The sequence below is a fragment of the Drosophila serrata genome, unplaced genomic scaffold (assembly GCF_035046125.1).
Source record: "Drosophila serrata isolate PLE 108 unplaced genomic scaffold, ASM3504612v1 contig_280, whole genome shotgun sequence".
Classification (NCBI taxonomy): Eukaryota; Metazoa; Arthropoda; class Insecta; order Diptera; family Drosophilidae; genus Drosophila; species Drosophila serrata.
Window position 1 is genome coordinate 28,383 of NW_028257178.1, and position 27,452 is coordinate 55,834.

General features: G+C 38.0%; 1 protein-coding gene across 4 annotated transcripts; it reads left to right on the forward strand.

Moving 5' to 3' along the window:
• Window positions 1-27,230, forward strand: Marf1 (meiosis regulator and mRNA stability factor 1-like protein). 4 transcript variants are annotated; one of them, XM_086836561.1, is made up of 10 exons: window positions 2-337; window positions 1,417-1,561; window positions 12,812-12,888; window positions 12,954-13,313; window positions 22,542-23,325; window positions 23,388-23,519; window positions 23,603-25,390; window positions 25,448-25,715; window positions 26,035-26,675; window positions 26,744-27,230. In XM_086836561.1, the coding sequence occupies exons 5-10, from the start codon at window positions 22,585-22,587 to the stop codon at window positions 26,948-26,950; spliced, it is 3,777 nt and encodes a 1,258-aa protein (XP_086692687.1). In that variant the 5' UTR covers window positions 2-337; window positions 1,417-1,561; window positions 12,812-12,888; window positions 12,954-13,313; window positions 22,542-22,584; the 3' UTR covers window positions 26,951-27,230. The 4 variants fall into 4 exon arrangements, with proteins under 4 accessions (XP_020814267.1, XP_020814268.1, XP_086692687.1 ...); XM_020958608.2 differs by lacking the exons at window positions 12,812-12,888; window positions 12,954-13,313 and having other exon boundaries at window positions 1-337; XM_020958609.2 differs by lacking the exons at window positions 12,812-12,888; window positions 12,954-13,313 and having other exon boundaries at window positions 1-143.
• The last annotated feature ends 222 nt before the right edge of the window (window positions 27,231-27,452 follow it).

Genomic DNA, 27,452 nt, shown 5'->3' on the forward strand with positions numbered 1-27,452 from the left:
TCCCTTCAGTTGACCGGACTGATCACAGAGCTTAATTTTGATTGTCTTTGGAGACTGAATTTAGATTATTTGGTGACGTTTACAGATCGAGACGGATAATTGCACGCATTAATACCTGCCAACTTCCTTTCTTAAATACATAAGTAATTCTTCGCAAGCATACGCGTTCTTGAGAATTTGTTTTATTTATATTTGTTCCTTCGTTATTATTTGTTCTATCCTTAATAATTTCAATATTCTATTAAATTTGCTTGTTTATAACCGCAATTCATCCGGTACATTAGCTAGGGTGAATAGAACATATGTGTGTGTATGTAGTTACTGAAACTCAGTGACGGTAAGGAATAACTTCAACATACATACATACATATGTATTTATGTACATACATATTTATTTTGTATTTAAACGATTTTGTGTTTTAATTATTACCGTTATTTAGTTACACAATAATTTCGATGTATGTATAGGGGCAATTCTCAAGAAAGATCCACCCCGGCCAAAAACTTAAAATTGCTTAAAAACGATTTTTTTTAGCATTGTTTCATAAAAAATTGATCATATTGATCAAGGCTAAACGTTTTTTTTTATATTTTCTACAATATATATAAAAAATCGATGTCAAACACGCGCAAACGCAATTTATAAAAAAAGCCATAAAAATAGCATATTTTCTTTTGATGCCAATCTCTTAAACAAAAGCATTTTGCTTTTACTTTTGCTTTCTAATATCACACAGAGAATGCAAAGAGTCAATATAATGAGCAAAAGGACATAACATATGTACATACATATGTATGTATGCGATCACTAATGTTCGTACAGTTTTAGTTTGAATTATCGCTTTCTAAAATGTCGCGTGCGACCGGGACTAAAATTGAATTTAAAAAATCAATACTTAATATTTTATAATCAAACATAAAACATTATTAAGATAATTCATAGCATAATTCATTAAAATTTATTGTAATAAAAATTTTTATCACGTTTCGCTTAAATCAGAGCTTAAACTGGTTTCTTGCTAATGTAACTTCTGTTTTTGTCGCGTGTGAATGCAGTACATGCTAGTGAATATCTTGAAATCGAACAAGGGTTCAAAATAAGATCTTAGCACCAATTATAGAGCTAGCCAAGAGCTATACGTTTAAAATTTTTTTGAATTAAAATAAAGTCTTGGCACATGTTGTTTTAGTTTGAATGCCTACGAATGTCGCATTCGACCACCTGAGAATTGCCCATACATGTACATATGTACATACATATGTAAATTTTGAGTTTGTATCAAGTTTTCATGTACAGTCGTAATCATAACAATTAGTGTCTAACATATATAAATTCATATTCAATTCATTCGTATGTAGTATATTTATATAAAACATATGTAAATACAAACTATATGTATGTAATTTTCTTTATAGATAGCGACAAACTTGATGCACAAAATATTACTTGCTTCTGCCAGAATATCAGAATACAATATTACAATACTAACTTAATAGATGCCGTTATTGAACAGAAGAGATTCTGACGTTATTTATACAACATGGGAGAACGTTTATATAGGTATGTAATTAATATAGATATACAGATTACATATGTACATACATACATACATGCGTATCTATATATGTATGTACATACATATGTATGTTGAAAAATCCCAGAATTAGTTCACAATTTATTAAATTATAGCCTTTAGTATTCGGTTTTGGGCTATGATTTTTAACAAAAATTTTAACAAGGTCTACCCTAAACTCAATTGTGTTACTTATGTATGAACATACATACATACATGCGTAAACTAAATACATCAGTCTGGTAATTTGATTATACCCTTGCAGAGTATTATAATTTTAGTCAAAACTTTGCAACGCAGTAAAGGAAACATTTCCGACCCTATTAGGTACATATATACATAAATATATTCTTGATCAGCAACAAAAGCCGAGTCGATTAAGCCACGTCCTGTCTCTCAGTTTCTAAGCTATGTAACTGAATGAAACTTTGCAGTTAGTCTTTTACATACATATATACAGTGACGCACTAAACTGTTGGCACGGGTCTAAACCTTAACTTTAAGTGATATTTCCAGGCGTATACATTATTTTATTGAATACATTGTTTTAATACAGTTAATTAAATAATTATGTATAAAATTACCATATTTTTTATATATTTTGTTTCATATATTTACAATTATAGAAACTTTAAAAGAAAAGGACTATATTTCGTGACACAAAAGTCTTGGCACGACTATTATTTCTACTTGATTTATTTTATACTTAAGGGTATAAGCACAAGACCTCACAAAATTTCTAAAAAAAATTTACAGTTATTCTGCCATTTGCCTAAATTTGTAGAAAATGGAGAATAAGCGAAAAGAAACCAACGTAGCTCATAGAAAGAATGTCCTTAATCCGCACAATGAAGGCAAATCGTATGGCGAAATAGTCCAAATTATGAAACTAAGACGATTTTCCATTAGGATCATCGTGCAACGGTACTAGGAAGCCGAAAGCTTGGAGACCGCACCTAAATCTGCGAGTCCCAAGGCTTCAAGTCCCCGGGAATGCAACGTGGTGATCCGAAAGGTCAAATTGGCATTATCGAAGGAGTGGCTGAATATTTCATCAGAAGTTGTGCATTCTATCCCCAGACGTCTTGACGTGATTAAACAGAAAGGACTACCGACAAAATATTAATTGTTATTATACCCTTGCAGGGTATTATAATATCGGTCAGAAGTTTGCAACGCAGTGAAGGAGGCACCTCCGACCATATAAAGTATATACTTGATCAGGATCAACAGCCGAGTCGATCTAGCCATGTCCGTCTGTCCGTTTCTACGCAAACTAGTCTCTCAATCGTATATATGTCGGAACGGGCCAGATCGGACGACTATATCATATAGCTGCCATAGGAATGATCGGATAATATTTACTACAAAAATTATAAGATTTTCAGTTTTCAACAGAATGTGATCAAATTTGAGATATAGCCATTTTATATTACTTTACATTTTTGTGTAAAATTTTATGTATGTATTTTATATATCATACCCATAGGAACGATCCAGAAATTAATAAAATTAAAAATGGAACTTTTTCAGCATTCAATTAAATTAATACCATTCAAAATGATAAAATCTTAAGATGTTGCCATTTTATAATATTCTACAGTTTTGTGTAAAACGATCGAGACCATTTCATATTACTCTACAATCGCACTACTATATCCTATATCTCTCATAGGAACGATCGCGAAATTATTACAATTAAATATAGACATTTCATATTACTTTGCAATTTTATGTAAAATTCTATGAAAATCGGACTACTATATCATCTAACAATCGAGAAATGAATACAATTAAAAATTAAAACTTTTTCAGTTTTCAACAGATTTGTATACCCTTGCAGGGTATTATAATTTCAGTCAGAAGTTTGCAACGCAGTGAAGGAGGCACCTCCGACTATATAAAGTATATATATTCTTGATCAGGATCAACAGCCGAATCGATCTAGCCATGTCCGTCTGTCCGTCTGTCCGTCTGTCCGTCTGTCCTTCTGTCCGTCTGTCCGTCTGTCCGTTTCTACGCAAACTAGTCTCTCAGTTTTGAAGCTATCTGAATGAAACTTTGTAGTTAGCCTTCTATATACTCTCACTCGTATATATGTCGGAACGGGCCGGATCGGACGACTATATCATATAGCTGCCATAGGAATGATCGGAAAATTTTTACAAAAAAAATTGTAACATTTTCAGTTTTCAATAGAATTGGATCAAATTTGAGATATAGCCATATAACTATACTCTACAATTTTGCATACAATTTTCTGAAAATCAGACTACTAAATCATATAGCTCCCATAGGAACGATCGAGAAATTAATACAATTAAATTTATAACTTTTTCAGTTTTCAGCTGATTTTCATCAAATTTGAGGTATTGCCATTTTATATTAGTCTTACATTTTGTGTCAAATTTCATGAAAATCGGACGACTATATCATATAGGTGCCATACAAACGATCGTTTGATGTAGAGAAAAAATGCAAATCTGTGAATGTAAAACTGCAAATATAATATGTATAGGTGAATGAAATGAAAGCAGGTATTACTTCATTGTTTTTTAACAAAAATATATATAATTTATATTGTATGGATTCCTATTCATAGAAGTTCTATCTGCAAGGGTATATAAACTTCGGCGTGCCGAAGTTAGCTTCCTTTCTTGTTTTTTTTAAATTTTTAGTTTTCTTCAAATGTGAGATTCAGATTCTAGATTTTCGGTGTTAATTTTGTGACAATCGAGTCTCTCGAGACTTTATCAAAAAACTGACATAGAAACTATCGTTAAATGTAGAGGAAAATTCCAAGCTGTGTGTGTTAAACTGTAACTGTACAACTGTTAATATAAAAGGTATAGACTGTATTGATTTATTTATTTATTTATATAAAGCTAGCGGTTGGTTGTAAACTAAAGGCTGACATAGGATATTGAGCATTGGCTGCTGTGGCCTACCGCTCGATTAAATATATACAGATTTTAGTATTATACAAAGGACTTAAAGGCTAGATTTTGTGAGTGAGGTTGGCTTTGTGGAGAAAGGAGAGGATTTTCATTGAGTTTTCTGTTGTTGGGTTTGCGAGGAGTTGGGTTGGGTTTTCGTGGGAGAAGGATGAGGTTCTATGTTGGGAAAGTGCAGTGCAGTCGATTAATATGTGTTTTATATCTATTGTGGCATTATTGCATAAAGGGCAAGTGTTTTGTATTGTTCTATTAATATAGTGGGCGTTTGTGATTTGTGTGTGGCCTAGCCGTAGTCTATTAATTATTATTTGTTGTTGTCTGCTAAGGTTTGTGGTTTTGAGGGAGTAGTTTGAAGGGGTGTTGAGTGCAATATGTTTGTACCAATGGTTGCATTGGTTTTGCAGATCTTTTTCTATGTGACTGTAGTAATTTTTGAGGTGTTGTGTGATATCTTTGGAGTTGAAGTTTTGGGTAAGAATGAGTGGATAATTGTAAGCTTCCTTGGCTGTTCTGTCCGCTCTCTCATTCCCTTTTATGCCTACGTGGCTTGGGATCCAGATAAGCATAATTTTGGGGAAGAGTTTGGTTATTATGTTTCTGATTGCGCTGGGGTAGTATGAGTGGTTGTTGGAGTTGGTTATGGCTCTTAAGGAAGATAGGGAATCAGAGCATATAGCGAATTTCCCAGAGTTTTTGCTGCAGATTTGGACCGCTTCAAGAATTGCTATAGCTTCGCTTGTGAGGACAGAGGAGTATTGGGGTTGGAGTCCGATTTTAATGGTGTTGTGGTCATTTGTTATGCTAAAGCTAACAATGTCGTTAGTCTTTGAGCCGTCAGTGTAGAGGAATTGATGGTTGGGGAGGGAGTTTTTTATAGAGTGGAAAAGTTGGTGGAAGGTTATAGGGGGTGTGGTGTTTTTGTTGTAGTGGGATAGGGATGTGTTTGTGGCTTTTATGATTATTTCTGGGTTGTATTTTTTGGATGGGTAGTTTTTAGCAGGGGAGAGATGGAGGGATAGGGTTTTGCAGGAGTCTATTATTGTATCAATTGTGCTGGGGTACCTGTATTATTTTATTGTTGGTTTGAGGAATTTGCCAATTGGGGAGTCATGCGAGTGGATCAGTTTAGTTGCTAGTTTGCCAGTGTGGTATTTTTGTCTGATTAGAATAGGGCTTATTTTTAATTCAGTCAGCAAATTATTTGTTGGTGTTGTTCTGAAGGCACCAAGTGCTGCCCTTATATGAGGAAGGAGTTTGTGATTTGGATGAGGGAGGCGGTGTTGCAATTGTATTTTCTTGAGGAGAGGTGCTTAATGATGTTAAGGGGACGGGAGAAGGATGTTGTTAGGTTGTTTATGTGAGAATGCCAGTTGTACCGGTTGTTGATTGTCAGGCCAAGGATTATTGTAGAGTCGGAATGTTGATTGAGCCAGTGACTATTTTTGCTGTGCAGTTTCTTTTACAGCATATGTGTAGGACTTGACATTTCCCAAGAGAGAGGGATGATCCAGAGGAAGAACACCATTCACGGATTTGCTGAAATAGGGTTGTAAGATAGTTTTGGGGGTTTCTGTTCCGGTTGTGTTGGATGATAAGATGATGTTTTGAAAGGGAGATAATATTGGTAAGGGAATTATAGGAAATTAGGAAAAGGATGACTGAGATAGAGGAACCTTGAGGGATGCCGTTATCGAGAGGGAAGCTATGGGAGAGGCATGTGCCGTTTTTTATTATCATTTTCCGGTTAGACATAAAGTTGTGGACGTATTTTATTATGCGGGGCCTAGTTTCCATTCCTCCAACTGGCGGATAAGGGTGTGGATGCCAATTTTATCGAAAGCTTTAGCGAAGTCGAGAGAAAGTATAGTTAAGTGTTTTTTTAGTGACAAGGATCTGGTTGCTAGATGATCTACGTAAAGTAGACTATCTAGAACAGATTTGCCTCTTTTGAAGCCGAATTGGTTGTTATGAATGAGTTTGTTTGTTAAAACAAACCACCATAACCTTTTCGCTAGGATTTTGTCGAGAACCTTGGCCATGCAAGGGTTGAGTGAGATGGGGCGGTAGGAGTTGGGGTTGGTTTGGGGTTTATTGGGCTTGAGGATGGGTAGTACGAGGCTGATTGTATAGGATTGGGGGATGTGGGAGTCTAGGATGTTGTTGAAGTGGTGGACGATTCGAAGCTTATAGGAGATGGGTGCATTTTTAATCATAGGATAAGAAATGCGGTCTAGGCCAGGTGTGTGTCCTTTTAAAGAGTTTATGGCTGCGTTAAGTTCAAGAAGTGTAATGTTTTTTTCAGAGCTCGCAAATAACTGTCGACCGTTTCTCGTTGTCTGCAAATAAGTGTCTTTTCCTGACACTTTACGAAAAAACTCAGAGAGCAACCGAAATAAGGGTGCTTAAATGAGCTCGCTCTCGCTCAGAGCGAAACCGTTTTTTTTAATTCTGTTTTGTTCTGGTTGTTCCAAGACCGTTTTGTCGTGTTCAGTGAAGCAAAAGGTCTTTTGCATATGTATTGGTATACACTCACACGCATAGGCAAGCAAGTCGTTAGGCGTCTGTATTGCGATCGTGGAATGAGTGTGTGTGAGTAAATGCAAAGACCGTTTGCGTTGAGTTTTTCGGTCAATCGGTCTTTTGCTGACTCTCATTGTGCGACCGTTTCTCGTTTCGCTCTTTTGGCAATGCTCATTGAAAGAGCGACACACAAAGAGCTCAACGAAAAACGTTCAACAGAAAACATAAAAGAATACAGCAAGAGTCTCTTGCTCAGAGCGAGAGCGAGAGAGTATGGACTTTTTCGGTTGTGCTCGCAACGAGAGCGCAAGAAAAAAATCGGTCGACAGTTATTTGCGAGCTCTGGTTTTTTTCAATTTCGAGGGCTGTTGGGTATAAGGGGTAGGGACAGGGTGGTGTAAGGAGAATTTTGATGGTGCGGAATTCGGTAGGGAAGTTGGAGTCCTTTGCCTCTTTTGACCATAGGTCTCCGAGTGTGTTGCCTATTTCGGTTGGATCTACAGAAGTTATTTGAGTGGAGGGGTTGTGAATGCTATGCATGTGTTTGGAAGGGTATATTCCACAGAGTCGTTTAATGTTCGCCCACATTTTTGTTGGGTCGGAGTTTGGGTGGATTGCAGATGTGAATTTTAACATGGAGGATTTTTTGGCTTCCCTAATGGATTTTCTGAAGATGGCATTAGCTTTTTTGTATTCGATTATATTTTCAGTGCTGATGTTGTTTTTAAAAGTTCGCCATTTGAGGTTTCTATTTTTTTTCTGTAGAGCTAGAGTTTTGTTCCACCAGGGACCAGTGTGTGGGAGGGAGTATGTGGTGTTCTGGGGTATGGATAGGTGGGCAGATTGGATTAGGATTTTTTTAAGAGTAGCTGCTTCCTTGTTTGTGTTACTACTAGGTTGATTATGAGTGGACTGATTGGAAATATGAGTACTAAAGAGGTCCCAATTGGCATTTTTCAGATTGAAGGAGGGTTTGGATGTGAGGTTCGGGGATGAATGTGTAGGGAACATTGAAATTAGAATAGGAAAGTGGTCACTACCGTGTAGATCATTGAGGACCTTCCAATAGATCTCTGGGGCGATATTGGCTGTGGCGAGAGAAAGGTCGATGTGTGTAAATGTGTTGTGTGTCGAATAGTGGGTTGGAGATTTGTCATTTAGTAATGTGTAGTCGGATCTGTCTAGGAATTTAGCTATTGTATTGCCTCTGGAGTTGGATCTAGGGGAGCCCAATAAGGATGCCAGCTGTTAAAATCCCCTAGTACGATAGTAGAGGAGGATGTAGGGGTTAGAACATTCTCTAAGTTTTTAATGTTGAATTGTTGGGTGGGGGAAATGTATGTGCATATGAGATCTATTTTCCTTTTTGAATTAATTGTAACGCAAGTGGCTTCAAAGTCTGGGCTGAGGGTTTTATTGGAGTGTGAGATGGAGTTATGCACCAATAGTGCTGCTCCTCCGAAAGCGTTGGTACTGTCACTGCAGTATAGGGAGAAGTTTATGGGGAGTTGGTGGGTTTCTTGGAGTGCTATGATTTCGGGGTGGTGGTGCTTAATGAGGATTTGTAATTCTGGGTAGTTGTTTCTGTAGCCTTTGATATTCCATGGTATATTATTTAACATGTTTTGGTTAGTTGTTTGATTTGTTTTTGATTAAAATGTGTCCATTTCCCCTGAGTCGCTAGATGCGTCAGAGTTATTTTTGGTGTTTGGTTTAGGTTTTTTAGCATCTTTTTTCATGGAAGCAAGTAATCTTTTAAGTGTGTTTAGGGGTAGGATTTTTATGGATTTGTTTGTGGATTTAGTGGTTGTGGAGGGTGTAATTTTATTGGTAAAGTTGTTACTGGAGCTGGGGTAGATGTCGGCGTATGATATAGGTGGTGATCTGGTTATTTCGAGGTTGTTGGGTCCGGGTCCTTTGAGTTGTTGAGGTCCATCTGCGTTCCGGCTTTGCTGGGAATTTTGGTTCTTGATGACAGATGAGTAGGAGTGCGGTGTGTTATCTGAGGTGCGGGCCTTGAGGATTGCGTGGGCTGTTTTGTTGTCGCATTTGTGTGTCTTTTTAATGGCTTGAAGCTCTTGTTGCGTGAGGAATACTGGGCATTTTCTGCTAGAGGAGTTGTGTGGGCTTGTTTGTTTTTGCTCTTCGTTACAATTGATGCATTTCTGGGGTCTTGTGCATTTTTCGTTTGTAGATGGGTCTAGGTGTTGCAGTGATCCGCAGTTGTAACAAATTTTGTTGTTATTGCAGAATTTGCTAAGGTGGCCGAATTTATAGCAATTGTTACATCTTAGCGGCAGAGGGATATAGGTCCTGACCGCTGTTCTCTGGTAGCCAATCATGATGTAGTCGGGAAGGTTGTGTGTGTTAAAGGTGATAATAATGAGTCCAGTCTCTTTAAGAGAGCCGTTGTCTCGTTTTAATATCTTCCGTATGTCAGTTACTTGTTGTGCCGCTAGTTCTTGTATTATGATGTTCTCCTCAATTCCTCTTAAGTCGTTGGAGTATATTACACCTTTGGTGCAGTTAAGAGAGCTGTGTAGTTTTGAGCTGCATGAGTTTCAACGCTTGTACATTTGTTTTTGTTTTAATGAGCAATGATCCGTTGCGGAGTTTCTTGCATTCTTCAATTTCTCCACCACAGGCAAAATCAATTTGTTTTTTAATGAGGAAAGGGTTGACGTTGTTGAGGTCAAGGCCGGGGTCACATCTGGAGACAATTAGACATTTAGGTCCTGGGGATTTTAGGAGCTGTCCAGTTGATACAGCATTTGCTGGGTCGGGGTCGGGGGGTCCCCCATCCCTACGACTCTGAATTGTGGTTAATGACAGCCTAGGACATGCCCATGTTAAATCCATCAACAGTTTGTATGGCCATTCATCGATGAATCATCAACAACACCGCCTTGACTGTTGATGAAACGTTGATGAATTACTGATGACTGGTACTGCAGGGTAATTATAGATCATGCTTTTATGTTCCTTTTAAATGTATTAAGTTCTATACAATATTTAATCCTAAAGAAAGCTACAGTTTAGTATGATTGACTTTCGACGGATCCCGGTACCCAAACTTTGTGTATTTAATTAAAAAACATTCGTTTTTCAATGGCATGCTCTTCAAGAGTGTTCTTAAGCGGACATATCACTCCCATAGGCTTAAAATAATGATCTAAACATAGAAATATGTTAAAAGGCATATAACAGTTAAATTTTAAATCGCTCCAGTTAGAAGTCATGGTATAATACTGGTCTAAACATCTGCTCCGAATTTAAAATAACAAACTTAGCGCTTGACTTGAACTTAAGGCGCAAACAGTAACCGCTACGGTCGTCATAAGTCAGACAGAGTTTTCAAGCAATTGCGAAAACCTCTGACGCCAAATTTTTGACTCCATAGTCGGAAAAATATTTATTCTTTGTAGAAAAAAAAAGATAATAACAATCACAATATTTAATAAAACCAACCCTGTAGGTATACTTTTATTATACCCTTCCAGGGTATAAGCATTTGAATCAGAAGTTTTCAAGGCAGTCAAGGAGTCATTTTGGACCATATAAAGTATAAATATTCTTGTTCAGCATCAAAAAACCGAGTCGATCTAACTGTGTCTGTTTGTAAAGTGAAAATTAAGCGGTCTTAGTTCTAACACAAATTAACCCGGCACTGCACTTTAATACTTTTTTTGTGGTGACGGACCCTGTCCTTATGATAAAAGTAATCTTTGAGCTTGAACCGTGGTATAGTTACTCGGCCAAGACTGAAATTTAAAGATAAATATATATACTAGCTGTACCCTGCCACGTTTCTCTGTGGCATATTGTGGTTAAGAGGGCACTTCTGAATACATCAAGGTTATGGCAAATGCATCTTCCTGGCATAAGGTGAAGAAGGCAGTCAGAGTTGTCGCGGATTCAGGACTCTTTCTTGCACATTTAGTTCTGTGAAATAGACACGTTGACCATTCTCCAAAATTACTGCCAAGTGAACTACAGCTGGATAGCGTTCATGAATTGGGAACGAAAAAATTCTCCATGCAGCCTCGTTGCTGCTTATGTATCTTCCAGCCTGGTATTGAGAGATTTCATCGACAACTCGTACTGCATTGTTGTCACGATTTTCTGCCTGAACACCAAAAACTGCCATATCGCTGCCTTTATTCACGTACTTGCAGTTATATTTAATCGATTTCACGGAATTGCAATATTCTACGTTGATGTGATTTGATGTTGATTTTGACAATAGTGGTGAGTATGGAACCACCACGATTGTCTACCTCAATATCACCAATTCTCATGTTTAAAGTTGCCGAAGTCCCTCCATCTTCAGTTGACCGTCTCCTATACAGAGGATATCCATCGTCCCCTGTTACGGTGTTGGCTGTAAATGCTCAAGGATATCGCTTGGAACACTTCCCGTCTTCCATTCATGGTGAACATGGGTTGAGGGTACCACAAGGGCCATGGATCATGTTCTTGATGACAACTTCATGCAAATCCGTATCAACCTCGGCCCGTGGAATCTCAGCGCATATAACATCGTCGATTTCGTCTAAAGTAATTTGATCATACAGCCAAATCAGTATGTGCGCATGCGGCAATCCTCTCTTCTGCCATTCTACTGAATACATCCAGCACCGCACAGATCCAAAAACTCCATGTTTCACAATGAAATCCATCAGTGACTTGAGCTTTTGTCTGAAAACACGGGCTGTGATGTCATGCCTATCCCTAGACGATTGTACAGGAAATAACAGCTGCACTATCTCGTCTCAAGCTGGATTGCATGTGAAGGTGATGAATGAATCTGGACGGCCGTAGCAACGAACTTATGCCACGGCATCTTGAGCATATTCATGCATGTGGCGTGGACTACCTATGTATGAGGATGGCAAAATCGTGAGCTTTCCAACGTTGGTTGTATTACGGTCATTCATCACAGCATTCCGCAAATGGATATATTCCTCGGACCGAAGTTTCGTCTAATTCAATCGAAGGAGCCTGACAGTATATGCAGACCTGATGCATCCGGCCAATAACGACATTGCGATTCGAGCTGTAATCAATAGTTGGATTATATGCTCGTCTTTCTGCTAATTCCTCGTTGTGCATCTGCATTGCTTTCAGCCGCTCAGTCTCTCGGATGCAGGCCCGTTCTTCGTCAGTCATATTCGTAATCTTACGTGTGTTTGCTTCTGTATTGCGAGTACGACGACCCAAACTCGACTTCTTGGGTGGCATGACTTCGTTTCTTACTGAACCTGAACAAAAAAATAAAATTGTAATCTCCAATTTCTTCTTTCAATATGTTTTGAATGTTTTACAGGAAATGCTTTGATTCAGCTGGCTGCCTGTTGAGGGCGCAGCAGTAGGGGCACGGGGAAACGCTAAAAAAATTGATATATTCGCCACCGCAGATAAGCTATCAACATCAAAAGTAGACAATAACCGAGCTGGAACCTCAACGCATGTTGTGTAAAAAGTTGGGCTAAACGGTTCAGAACTTTTCAAGTCTATGAAGGATGTAGACACGAATAGAGCATTTTTATATATATAGATATATATATATATACGTTGCCATGGTTGCCTGACGGGGGGAATAGGTACAACGAGCTGAGTGTAAAAAAAACCTTATTAACAAGTCGCACTTGATTTTCTAGACTCCTTGATCACAGTTTAAAAGCCAAGATTTTAATAGTCTCATCAAAAAGATCCCCAAAAATGTTTATAAGATATATATATCTGCTTTGCAATCCACAGAACTCTCGAGAATAACAGCAAAGACATCATATGGATCGCAACTCCTCGTGAGGGTAATACTGGTGAAGTTCAATGAAGTTAGTGACAAATTCACCAAACTTACTTACTTACGAAATTTATGCGAAATACTTTATAACAACAGCCGCTTCTGTCAGAAACACCAAAACAACACCAGACGCCCGCTTTTCGAGGGACTACGTATACCGACACGCCCACCTGCTCCACAAAAGTCAAACACTTCTCACACCATCGCAACACTTTTATTGTGCCAGCTCTTTGAATTCCGAACCGAATTCTACTAGTACACCAAAAAAATCAGGCAGAACTAAATTCTCATACTTAAACTGCACAGCAAACTTAAAAATCGATTATAAAAATCTCGAAGCCTTAGAAGGCCGCGCACTCAATATAGTATTTTTGCCACTCACCTTCTAAAAAATATCCAAAATTTTATTTTTTAGAATTTTTACATAACACAGACAAATGAGCTCGAGAACACAAGGTAAAAAAAAAATGGAATGCACAATTCTAGAAAACACTTTAAATGTATCCTCTGTTGCTAACTACTAAATATTTCTCGCAAACATTGATATAACCTCCGCCATAGACTCTTACAACCACATAACTCAAAATTTTAGGAATGTGGGTAGGTTTACCATCCCGGTAACGTGTTCCGTTTTGATCTACAAACTTGTTAGGTCGTAGTCAGCATTTCCCCATCAGTACCAGCCCGTGTCAGTCAGCTGTTTTGGGATTCACTGACTGTCTTTCACCTCTCCGAGCTTTTGTACTCCGTAGTGACCCGTTCTAAGTTGGTTGAGTTTTTGGCAGTGAAACCACAGGTGTTTGAGGATGTTGCTGAACCGGTAACCCAAGTCATTTATAGTCGGTTGAATTCTGGTGGTCTATTTAGTAAATTTTTGCACTGGCCAGTAGTTTAAAAGTAGTTATTTCTAATACCAGAGATCCTTACCTTGGTATTCCGGCGGTTTGAATTGAATGAGAGTTCGATTGCTTTCTGTATTGCGATAACATCTGCCTTAAACACTTTCATTGATTCTGGGAGGTGAAAAGACTGTTCCACTCCCCAGAGATTATGGCCCGTTTTTTAGTATATGTATTGCCGAAATGAAGTTCGGTTGTTATACGAGTTATGTAGTCCAAAAGTTTTTTGCATTCAGGATCTTACAGACCTCTGTTTGGTAGATATTCTTTTGTCTCCTTATCTTGTTCTTTAACAAAATGAATAATGTGAGTAGTCCTTAATATGGGTCTTTAAACTGCTTCTGCAAGAGAAGAATGATGAGTTCACTTTTGTTTACCCTTTCGATGATTTCTTGTTTTTAATACAGCTTTTTCCACTTTGTCACTCCTAGTTACTTTATTGTCATAATTATAAACAGTGCAAATTATCTTTGTATTGTAAATATAGGTACATTTGTTTTTCTTATCTCCTATCTTATTGGAGGTCAGGATGGAGGATACGTTTATGTTGTTGAATGAGATCAGGCTAATCAATCTGTAATTCTTGACTTGGTTGTTGGATCTTCTTTAGATATCCAAGGCGGGAAACTTACTGAACTTTTTCTTCTCTTCGGAGCGCACTCACTTACATCATATGAGCGATTACGCTTAGCTTGAGGCTGTCTAAACGAGTTCGGTTGCTTCTTCTTGTAACACTTTCAATCCCCGACGACTACCTGGAAGGGAGCTTTGTCCGCTTGGCAGAGAATGTCGACCATCGGATTTGAAAGCGATGGGTACAACTCATGTGCCCATCGCTTTAAAAACCGAATCAGCATTTCATGTACAACTCATGTACCCATCGCTTTCAGATCCACATTTCATGCGGACCAGCTCCCGCAGTGGATCAAGGCCGGCTTACACCAGCACTGCGTCGTCCGAGATCGTTCGGAAAGCGCTCACTACTCGTATGGCACACAGTCTATACGTGGAGTCGACATGATTGGCCTCTCAATCGATTCTTCCCGTTTCTGCTCCTTATGTTTCTTGCGATTTTACTAGAATCCGAAGGAAAATTGTGGGGCAAAAAAATTTTAGGAGGGTATACTTAAATGGCCATCAGCCACTCCACTGGCAGGGGATCCACGACGAGTTGCGTTGGTCGCGTCCTTCTTTCACACAGTCGGCTGCCGCTGGCGACCTTGCCTTGGTTGTCCTCGGCATACGCATCATGCTTTTCATCGCTACGTAGTCCCAGGAATCGTCGTTAAATCTGAACATCCATAACATAAAGTTTGCCCGGGAAGACTTACCTTTCATCTCCTCTTCCTCCTCACCTTCCTTCTCTTGTTCTCGGCCAACTCTCGTCCGGTCCTCGTAAGAATGGAAGACCGCTTAGCCACCGCGAACCAATGTTCAATGTGCGCCCTCGTCGCGTCGTGTGTCATGTTTTTGACAGACGGAATACATCTCTATTGAGACGTTTCCGTGGATTCAATGACCCATGGCTGAACTGTTTTTTCCTCTGGTGTGTGCTGCTTGTCCAGTGCAGCACAGTCTTAAAATCCGTCTATAGAACTCATCTGCTGAGTTGCCGTCTTAGTAGTAATACTCCTTGAAGACTAGGACCACTGGCGGAGTCGTGCGTCTTCACATAAATCACCGACCATGGCGAACACGTCTCTCCGTACGTAATCCCCTGCATCTCGCATATGTCTAGTCCCGATGATCGTCTCCGTTTTACTAAAGCAATCTCTGCTCGCATCTGTTCTATGGCTGGATCAATACCTTATGACAAATATCTTTGATGTCTACATAAACATCAACTGCTCCTTCTCGGAAGTAGAAGAGCTCCGCTAGTAGGGGCTTTTAGGCAGGTACCAGGCCTACCTGGGTCCTCTGGACTTGCTTCTTTTCGTAGTATTTATGATTCCAATCGGTCCAATCGCTTAGCCTCCTCCAGGATACTTAGGGTCCGTGTCTTGCCACCTTTTGCGACTGTCATCGCCAGCTTCACTTCCGTAACTGCAACTGGCTGCTCTAGAAGACTATCCTGAGGAACGGCTAGAAAGCACAATACGATATGCGCATGAAGTTAGCAGGGCAACTATGGAAAATCAATTTTTTTATTACAATAATAATAATAATTTTCCGTTAATTATTCGTGAAAGAAACCAAAATTGTCGATTTTTTACCTATTTTGGTGATGTCCTGCTAAGTTTATAAAAAAAAGTTAGCAGGGCAGCTCCTGAAACGTTAATATTTGCAAAAATTAGTTTTCTTAATATTTGACGTAAATTGTCCGTTAAATTTGCGTGAAAAAAATAAAATATGTTGCTCAGGTTTTTTTTATAATATTTTAAAAACAAAATGGCCCTGCTAATTTGTCCGGTGCAACAAAACATTTATTAAAAGCTTGGTATTAAGATAAGATAAATATTCTGCAACCGACGAAACTTTATATAAAAAAAAGGTAGCAAAAAGAAGGAGAACATTTTTCTTGGCTTTTGCTCGGGCTGATACTAACATAAGACATATGTTGCAAAATAAAAATGTAAAGCGTTACCGGATCGAGAAACTAAACAGCTGGGATTCAGCAAGGGAAGTAATGTATTGTATATATTTCTTTAGCCAAAAATGGAGGGGAAATTTAAGGGGAAAAATATTATTCGCATGGAGCGATTTATAGCCGACAAGTACAGTTGAAAACAATAAATGCAATAATCATGACAACTCAGTTGAGAGAAATTCGAAAGTTATACCTAGGGAATTTCCTAAATTATTTCCGTAGCTTGGCAGTGTGGTCATTTTGACGTATAGTGATATGTGTGTTTTATTATTCATCAATGTGATGAATAAATATTTGAAATTGAGATTTTTAATAATGTTCTAGACACAGTAATATCTCAATTAGATAGACGTTTTCTTGGTATATGTGCAGTCTGTCATACCTTGCAGTACCGCGTGTCATCAATAGGCCTCTGTCATCAACGCGCCGACTGCGACTTCTACCGAGGCGACGATCTGCCGACTGCGACTTCTACCGAATCGACCCTCTACCGACCGCGACTTCTACTACGACGCTCTGCCCACGATACAGTTACGGCGGTAATCGTTGAGAAATTTGTTAATGAAACATCGATGAATTGATGATGAGTTGTTGATGAATTTATTGATGAATCATCGATTTATTGTTGATGAATTTTTATTGATGCCAGCCTAGGACATGCCCATGTTAAATAAATCAACATTTGTATGGCCTGTCATCGATGAAAACTTAACAGCACCCCCTTGACTGTTGATGAATTGTTGATGACAGGTACTGCAGGGTATACTCGATTTTCTAAGACCAACATTTTTATGTTATGCATGTTGATGAAGCAACTTTATTACAAAAGTGTGACGAATTCCACAGAAAATATTCAGATATAATAGCCCAGTCGGACTTTTTAACCAAATTCATAATGCCTTTCATGCGAACCCGTTTGGTAGGACCCACCGTTTATGTAAAGTTCTCATTCGCTTTTATTCATGTGTGGCCGGTGATTCATGATGCCGACGTCGCTGCTCGACTCACGATAAAATTTAACCTGAGCCCTCAGTGGGGTAATTCATGGTGCAGCCGTCGCTGCTCGACTCATGATCACATTCATCATAAGCGGTATGGATAAAATTCAGAAGAAAATTTCGATTGCAAAAAAAAAAGCTTGGACTTTTTTACAAGCTGTTTTTGAGTTCATTTGTTACATTTAAATTGTTAATTGTAGTAAATCATTTTCAACCATACTTACAAACTTTTTTAGAATATTATATAACCAACTGGGGATTGAACCTTTGCCTTAATGTTTAACAGTCCGCTTACCCATCGCGCCACGTAGACAACTAAAATTGCATCGATGATACACACTCATTTGCATATCGCGTGGGAGAGGGACACAAACCCCTTTAGGACATTTAGTTTTTTTGCTCGCTTGATATTTGTCTTTGCCGCCGCGAGGCGCGTGGCTCAGGGGTTAGAACATCCGCCTTCCAAACAGGCTAGCGCGAGCTTAAATCCCGCACGAGGCAAACTTTATCTTATTTTATTTTATTAATTTATTAATTCAATGAATTTTCTTTAAACAATTTTTGTTTCTGTTAAAGATTGACCAACAAAATTTAAATGAATTAATAACTCTAGTTAAATAAGATAACAAAATTAGAGTACATAAAAAATACACTAACTCTTGAAAATATAATATTAAGTTCATATTAATAGGTTTCAACTCTTAGATATTTTTTAATTTTCATTTAGAGGAATTCTACGTAGTTTGAAAAGCAAAACGTAAAATAATTGCGGGGATTTTCTATTTTTGTTGTCGTCGGACGTCGTTTAAAAAAAAATATATCCCGAAAGGTAAATACCTCAGCACCGAACTTAACGTTGAACGGAGCAACGTTCGATTTAGGTACCTGAACGGTACCTGCAGAAACGCCGCCAGGTTGCTCACCCTCGTGGTAAACGGTGTGATACTCTCGTTTTCTCATTAGATACGGATCAGTTGCTCCGGCGTCACCATCCAGGGCTTCTGCTTATTCTCCAATGCTGTACACTGGTAAGCTACTGTGTCTTCATGAACGCGCACAGAAAAATTGCCAAATCCTATAGCTGACTATTAATTTTGGGTAGCACCCGAAACATTCAGTCTTTGGCTCCACCGGGGCGGGTGTATCGTAATCATCTTCTCACAGAGTGCGAATAAAAGAAAATGACGTTGATATACTTTAACAAAAATATTAGTTTTAGTTTATTTCAAACTAATATTTTTGTTAAAGTACATCCGTTTGTTATTCGTCGTTGTCAACGTCATTTTCATTGCTTTGCTAAACTGATAATAAAAATTTGGCCACTATTAATTCGTACGGTGCGTTATCCAAGCATAGAATTGAGAGAAGCGAGGTCCTTTTGAAGTGTTCCTTAAGTTGCACACCCTACAGGACTATCGCCACTTCAAATATCTTGCCAGCAGTTTTCTGTACAAGCCTCTAAAACCTCAGCAGTGTGATTGCATACATATGTGTACCAAATCCGTGGAGATAATGGATCCAATGTAGGACTATTTCAGAGTCTGACCAAGAATTAATACTGGAAATAAGAATAGTTAATGAATGGTAACTCAAATCGCGAAATGGAGATAGGATTAATAGGTGCGACTTCGACGCGCTATTTTTAAATTTTAATTTCAGTGGTCTCAATTATTCTTACTGTATTTTTAATATTTAAGAAAAACCGCATTATTTATAAACAACATATTTGATCCTTCTCTAAAGTTTTATTAGTGTACTATTATATATCACTGGCTGTTTCGTTACACTAAAAATATCTGAAGTCCAAAAATTTTTTGTAAAATATACGGTGGGGTCAGACATAAAGTTTTTTATCAAAGAACTGCGTTCCAGAATGATCTAGTGATGGAGCGGAATAAACATCAATAGACTACGGAGTTTCCCCTCCTTGACCTTGGAGGCCTTCCTATCCCCTCCTATTGTATTTTATTATGAATTTCAACTGTCTCCTACTGGGGATTTCCGCATTTACTGAAAGAATTCTGACGACCACCGCCATATACTAAAGCTTTTAAGCGCTAATCATGTCCAGTATACCCATATTTGCTTGCACTAGGATAAAACGTTTCGTATAGTGGTAGATAATCTAGAAACCTCCATCTGTTGATATGATTGTCAATGAGTATAATGCGAAAGCAAGGCTTTCTCTTCTGGTTAACTCCGATGGTATTACTATTGTCTAGCCCAACCAGAATGTATAGTTTCTAAACCTAGCTCCTCAACATCAAGGACGTTTTAAAGGTCTCTAGAGTTGGACGAATGAGAGTGAAAAACAGGTCTCTAAGGCAGTGTTTCAGGTGTTTCGACTTTGACCCCACAAAAAAAAAAAAGATTTTTTAAAAGGGCCTGTTTGTGGACATTATTCACTTGAGCACCCTACTGACCTTGTTTGTGTAAACTGCATTGGTAATCACGCGGAATATGAATTGGACTGAACAGTCATCGCTCTGGGATCAACCTTTCTGGTCCAGAACAACTAAGTTCCTGTAATCGAAATCAATTTATCACGGCCTTGGCTGTTTGTTTTAAACGGAATGCAACTAACTAACCTTCTCTAACCTTCCCGGCAATAGCAAGATAATGAGATCTAGAGTTCGTGCTCATTCCTTTACTCCTGTTGCTTCTTCTGGGTCCTCTCCTGACTTGTTGAGTATTTTTCAAATGATGCAAGAGCTTCAAAGGGTAGTCGCTCAGTTATCCCTCACAGTGTTAATGTGCATCAGGTTCAGGGAGGATCTTCTCTTACAGTTCCCAGTTATAGAGCGCATCACCAATAACCTCCGCATTGGATTATGTAACGCCCACAGCTTGGCACCGAATGTGAATGAGCTGCTTATATTTGCCCTACAGCATAACATTGGCATTATGTTAATTGCGGAGTCATTATCTTAACAGGTTTCGAGTGCCTCTGAGCTGACCACCCCAGCAGAGTTATTGATCGGTGCAGCATATCTTCCTCCTTCATAAGGTGGACTAGTGCCGAGTTTGATCAAATCCTTTTAGGACTGGGTCATATGTTTATCTTAGGCTAGGCAAATAGAATTTTCATTGCCTACTTTGTTTCAGAGTTCTCTAAGCGAAAATCATGAGATTTTTTTTTGTTTTTCAAACATGACGCAAGGAATCGGACGGGATACGAATTTTGAAAGGGCAACACTAACTTCAGGCATGCTGCCAGATTGCTTTCCTGAATGTGTACCAAGTGGGTTAGAACTTTAGTTTTAAGTTTTGGAAGATAATCACCGTTGGGGGGGATTAATGTGTACAAATCATTATAATTTGCCCATAATACTCTGAAAGGTTAATGCAACTCAAAGGAGGTTCTACAGTGTTGCAAAACTAAAGGTATATAAAATCTAGTATTTCTACTTAGTACGTGGAAATTGAGCTGACTCAACAAGTCAGGCGACGTCCTTCTATTGTTCGCAAAGCTTTACGTCATCAGTGTGTACAAGTACTCTGGAGTTAGTCAGGACTTTGGGAAGGTTATTTATAAATAATGTAAACAATAATAGCTTCCTTGCCGGACGCCGGAATATATCAAATAAAAATTCACAGTTTTGTCAAATTTTTTTAAAAGTTGCAAGAAATAATAACCAAACTGCTAAACTAGCAGCACTGGACGCCAGAAGTAAGCCAAGAACAAACATTTTGACAGACCTTTTGCGCTCTGTCAATAAGATCCACCTAAAATGAACCGGAAACTCGATTTTATAGAGTTTCCTAACAAATCAAATAGTTTTTTAAAATCTTTATAAGGGAAATATGCCTGACAGTTATTATAAAAGCCCTTGTTGATATTCGCTTAATAAATCTATGTTGACGTGGATGAATTACAGATTGCAAACGTGCTGTAAATATCTGATCATTATTTACGATCGTATTTTAAATTAAGCAGGAAAGAATGTGTTGTAGGCTTACGTTTATTTTTAACAAAATTAAAAAACAGTTTAGGGTTCTGAGTAAAGTTTGACGTAGCATTTACATTAGGGCAAAGGCCGAATTGGGAACAATTTAAATTTAGTCCCAGCCTAGATTTTATGTTTATGAGTCATTATATAGCATTGTCATGTCAATGCAAATATAAAGATCGGACCAATTAAATTCAGATATCAAAGTACAGCTATAGCTATACCAAATTTGTTGGACGCTATTGCATTCGAAGTCTGCGTTGTAAATAGATAGTAAAATAGAGGTAATATAAAGAGCAGAGTTCAAAAAGTATTTGTGGAATTCTTTGACGACCACATAACCCCAAGGATGTTGAACTACTAAGTAGTCACTGTAAAAAAAGTGGAACTACCATTGCCATATAGCTGCATACAAAGGAATTCATCATCGTTCCATTCCTCGAAAGTTAATAATTTTGACGTGAGTGTAGAGTCAACCAGTATGAGGACACCAACCATTCGTCTGATAGGCCGATCAAGACGGTATACAGTGTACACAGTGATATTGAATAATAATAATTTAAAAAGCTATATTGTCCCCGTAGTATTTTGTTTTACTATTACTATTGTTTAGCTTGAATACCGTGAATAATAAAATAAGTTTTTCATTTTGATTTATTGTTTTTAAATAAAATACCATTAATTTTTTTTTTATTTAAAAAAATGTGTTATGGCAGAAAATATTTCCATAAAACGCACTTTTATAAGCGACAAATATGAAATATCGGTGGCTAAGATACATAAAATAGAAAAACAGCAAAAATTTTAAAGCCAGTTAAAAACGCATTTGTCTTTTAATTTAATACAATAACCTTGAGCACGGGGTATTTCTGTCCTACCCCACTCTAGTTTTATTATTGCATTTATTACTTTGGCCTGATTATATGAACAAAGAAATTTAAAAATAGAAAAAAAATAATCAAAATTGAATTATTTTCGATTTTTTATCGCTTGTAACTTATCTTAACATATAGTAAAATAATAATTTTATTAAAATCATTTTGAATAAGAAGCTTGTAAAACCGAATAAATTACATCCAGTAAGATTTCTAAGGTCGATTTCCAATTTAACAAAATTACAGACTAGAATGGTATAATAACTTCGCAATGAAGGCTTTTTTTGGTTATTGTTTAATTTTTTATTTTTATTTTTTTATTGTTTAATTATCAATATGCTATTTAAAACTTTACTAATTTTACTTATTTTAAAGCTGGCCATCCGATAGAATTGGAAAAGTTGCAACTGCACTTTACATGCACAGAGCTCCAGCTGTCCACCCGCAACTTTATCAACAGCCTCCTCCCACTTCGTTGTCAAGCGGCTCTATGGTTGTTGATTACAACAAATTGACCGGCATCGAACAGCGGTTCAATAGTGGCACCAGTGGGCTCCCACCTAACACACCAGCGATCGGTACCATACATGATATTAGCAGTAGTTCTTCCTGCTGTCGTCGAACCCGTTATATGCCCTACAATGTTAACCGCAATGGTGTTGATCCGTCACTGAGCAGCCATCTTTCTGAACACCAACAATCACAACAACAGAAAATGTCTTCCTATATTTATCACTATGCAACAATCCACCAACAGCATGGAAATTTAAATTTAAAGCAAACCATGCCCTCTGCAATTTCCCCAATCGCCCATAGTACACAATTTTTTAGCTCGGCTTCCACTATCAATTCAGTTAAAAGTCTCGAGAATCCTCCTTTAGTCACCAGTGTGGTTATGCCTTGCTCTAGTGTTGTCACCACCGTCGTGGGCAACGGAGTGCTGGGTGGCACAGTCTGTAACGATAACGAAGGACGCAACTTCCACAACGGATCTGATGTCGACGACGCTGTGACTTTGCAGATCACCAACCTGGATTATTCGCTGGACGACTCCAGTTTGCGTAGCTTCCTCATGAATCAGCTGAATCCGATCACTCCGGTAGTGTCGCTTGTTTTGGAAGGTAGCTCTTATGCTAAAGTAACTGTTCCTGATCTTTATGTGAGAAAATTCTCCACATTTACCACTTTTAAGTAATAGTTAAAGTTGTATTTTTTATATAGTTTGCCAAGCAAGTTGTCTCGAATTTGCACCGCAAAAAGATTGGACACAAGCGTATGTTGGTCAGCTATACGCGCGATTCTTCCACAACTGAGGTCAATACACTTCGTTGCCAGGTTGCTGGACTACTAAAGGTAAAATTAAAATAACTTTACTCCATAAATTAAATATTTAAATTTATTTTAAATTAACTAAATGGATTTATAATTTTTTTAAGGATGTTCCGTACTATACATTGCCAATGTATAAGTTTCGAGAACTTTTTCAGTCGCGCTTTAAAACCTCAATCAGTGTTCTGGATTTGTACAAAATGCAGGATATCTGTACTATTAATTCAGACAACAAGGAGGAAAAGTTTATTAGTTTACAGCCAGACCTAGTAAATACTTTGGAAAGTTCTCCTCTAATGGAAGGGCTGCAACACAGCGTTCCCTATTGTACGGTACATTTTAAAAGGGAGCAGCATAAAGGATGGGCCGAGCAAGACCTTGAGCCTTTGCCCAATGTGTGCATGAAAATTTCCGAGATCCAACAATTAATTTATCCGTTGTTGAAGATGCACCCTGGAGATATTCCAGTGGCTACCCTAATTCATTGCATTGAAGGTCAACTTAAAGTGCCGATAGTGGCGAATGATAGAGGCATTAACCTGGAACACTTGATATGCTGTGTCCAGGGTATTCAGATTCAAGTGAACACCTTCGGCATTAAAATTTTAGGCTGGTTCGAACTGAACAAAGAATTGAAACCGTCATCGTCAATGGAATCAATTAACTGCATTCATAATAAAAATAATAGCAATCTGAGTGTTAGTGATCGAAGCTGCTTCTTTAAAAACTCGGCTGCAGATCCATTATTTCAAATCTCTCGTGAAGTTATTGAGCTGGTTAAGATGTCACCCAAATCCACCATTAAGTTTAATCGTTTTATTCCGGCATACCACAACCATTTCGGAAAGCAATGTCGAGTGGCTGATTACGGGTACACCAAGCTAATCGAGTTGTTCGAGGCTTTATCATCTATCGTACAAATTATGGGTGATGGAGAATATCGTCAAATCACGCTGACCCACCGAACTCAGATACGTAGATTCACCTCAGATCTGTTTCGTGTTTTGCGTGCTAGTGGTAACAATTCGCTGTTACTTTCTCAGCTACCTGTTATTTTTAGTCAAACACAAAGTCGTAATTTTGACGTTACAGATTATGGCGTTTGCGACATTGTTGATATATTAGACAGTCTCGTCAATTCAAATATCATCGTCTTAAGCCCTGTACATAATGGCAAAGATAAGCTTATATCGATGCCAAAACGTAAACAAACAAGCAGTGAATTGGAAAAAACCTTTGTCTTTGCCGGAGAAATGGTGGAACTTTTTCAAAACGCTCTTCAGTATACTATTCTTTTTCAAAAGTTCGTACGGTCTTATCACTACCATTTTGGCTACCAATGTCGACTCAGTGACTACGGCTTTCTAAAATTAGCTGATCTTCTGGATGCCATAACGGGTTTGATAGACATGGAGACAACCAATGACGAGGACAAAAAAATAGTGCTCTCGCCAACTATAGCCAGACGTGTCTTTGCGGAGCAATGCGAAACGCTAATACGCAACTCAACAGGTAATACTACAAACTGCATGAAATTAGATCAAGTGCTGAAGCTGCACAAAAAAAAGTTCGGCTATCAAATTCAGCCTCAGACCCTTGGGGTATCATCTAACATGATCAAGGCAGTTGAGATGTTACCCTACGTTGAGGTGAAGCAAAAAGACCACGACACTTGGCTCATTTGTCACAATAACAATCTCGACTTTCGTCTTATATGCTACCGGGTATGCAAACTTCTTCTTAAAAATGAGAATGCGGAACAATCTACTGCCTTGGTAGTAATGTCCGGTTCTATCAGACCGTGTTCCGTCAAAACTTTATTAAGCGACTTCAACGCTAAGCACAAAGTACAGCTCACCGAATCAGCTCTTTTAGCTATGCGACATTTGATTGAAGTAAGTAATGCACTAGATAAATATATCTACATATATTGCTTATAATATTCTTTCTAGATCTACAACGACCCCGATACTGAGATACAATCTGTGCGGCTTACCAATTTTATGAAGTTCTTAATGAACATTGTGCGTTTGCTTGAACAGCGTCCCAATATGTACGTGTATGAGATAAGGAGCGCTTTAGAATGTGGCCTCACCACCACATTTGAGTTCGGGTTTCCTAACCTATACTCAATTATTGCCGCTTATGATGACATCTTTACGATTAACAATGGTCCAACACAAGAAAGAAGCGATGTGACTTTAAATAACAACTGTGAGCGTAAGTAGTATTGAAGAATCCATCATAATCACTGATCGCAAATAACAGTTGACCGCTTTTGCATTTTTTTCCGTCTGTTTTGAAGGAAGCGCTAAAACTTGATGCTGTTTTCAGTTTTTTCGAATTCATGAAATTAGTTAAACTGATAACACTCAACAGAAGATTAAAATAATAAGTAATATTTCTCAAGAGTGTAACCGCGAAAGTGTCCTTGGGTAATATTTGTACACAGATGGCATATAAAAATCAGTCAGCTATTATTTATGACCACTTATTATATTAAAAATCGAAGTAATTTTAACGTTTTTCCCCTTGCCAGTCCGTCAGAGTAACCACCCGAATTTGTTTGGTTCGGAAAAGATGACATATGCGAAACCTAGAACCCAGCAACGTAACTTCAGTACTTACAGTCAGGCGCCACCCCCACTGAAAATACGTGCGTTAGGTAGTGATTTCGCCCCTGGGTTTGTCTCCAACTTGTCATTTAAGGCAGAGGTGAACAACTTGCAAACTTACCAGGAGTCTGGAGGATTAATGCTAGCGCCAAATAAAAGTTCACCACCGAGTACCAACTCATCATTGCTGAGTAGCCTTGAATCCTGTCGTAGCAACTATAGTTTGTACAGTAACTGGTTTAACAAGGAGAAATCGATGCATGACTCGTCTCTTAAGCTTTTTAACAGTTCCTTTAACTCATCTGGTGATCTAAACGCTAGTTTAGGAGCTGGTGACTTGACCAATATTACGTCAAGCACTGCTATTATGGCTGACGCAGCGTTAGATGAGCGGTCATCGTCAAAACTTTGGCATCGGCGGCAAGCTAGCCTCTACAAGCAACCAATTCAAAATCAACTTCAAGCTCACCCTCTGGGTCATCATTCGGAAATTGATACTGGAGAACTTTACGAATCGATTAAATCCTTAAATGAGTCACAGAATCTTAATACGGCACCACCAGAGGTAAGACTCGACTGGGACATTATAATTTTTATTAGATTTGTCACCTATGTTGCTTTCTTAACCAACAGAAAATACCGTTTTGGATCGATCCTATATGGAGCAATAGATTTGAGCCATATCCAAACAACAATATACTTAATATTCGTCTTCCCGAACTTAAATCATCACACAAAGTCATCCCCACAATGTTACTCTCACCTTATACCATTTCAAAAAACGAAAATTTAAAGCGAAAACTATTTAACTTCGATAACCATGATCGTAATATTGCTTAAAATTGCGCGCCATAACAAGTTTCCGAAGACATTTTCTCTTTGCCTCTGTTATTAATATCTTCAAGTAACCACGAGCATAAACGAAATTAAATAGTTGGTATTTTTATGTTAGTTGATTAAACAAGTATTTTTTAATAATAAATTTGTTATTTTTTTTAATTTGAAGTAAAAAAATGTTATTGGCAATTCTATTGTAATAATAATTAATTTATTTAATAAAGAAAATATTATGTATCAATGTTACATTTTTAATAAATATAAATTTTTTGAACCCAATAAAGAACCCAAGCCTGTGTATTTCATTTAATACAAAATTATTTGTATTAGAGTTGAAACATTGTATTAGAGTTGAAACAAAAACCAAATACCGGGTGGGTCAGTGATGTTCAGTGTTGCCAGGTGATGAGCGCCCGTACAAGCTAGATTTAAAAAAAAAGTAAGCTAGAAATATATTATCTTTTAGGGGACGCTTGTCTCTGACTGAAGTTACAATAATTTTTGC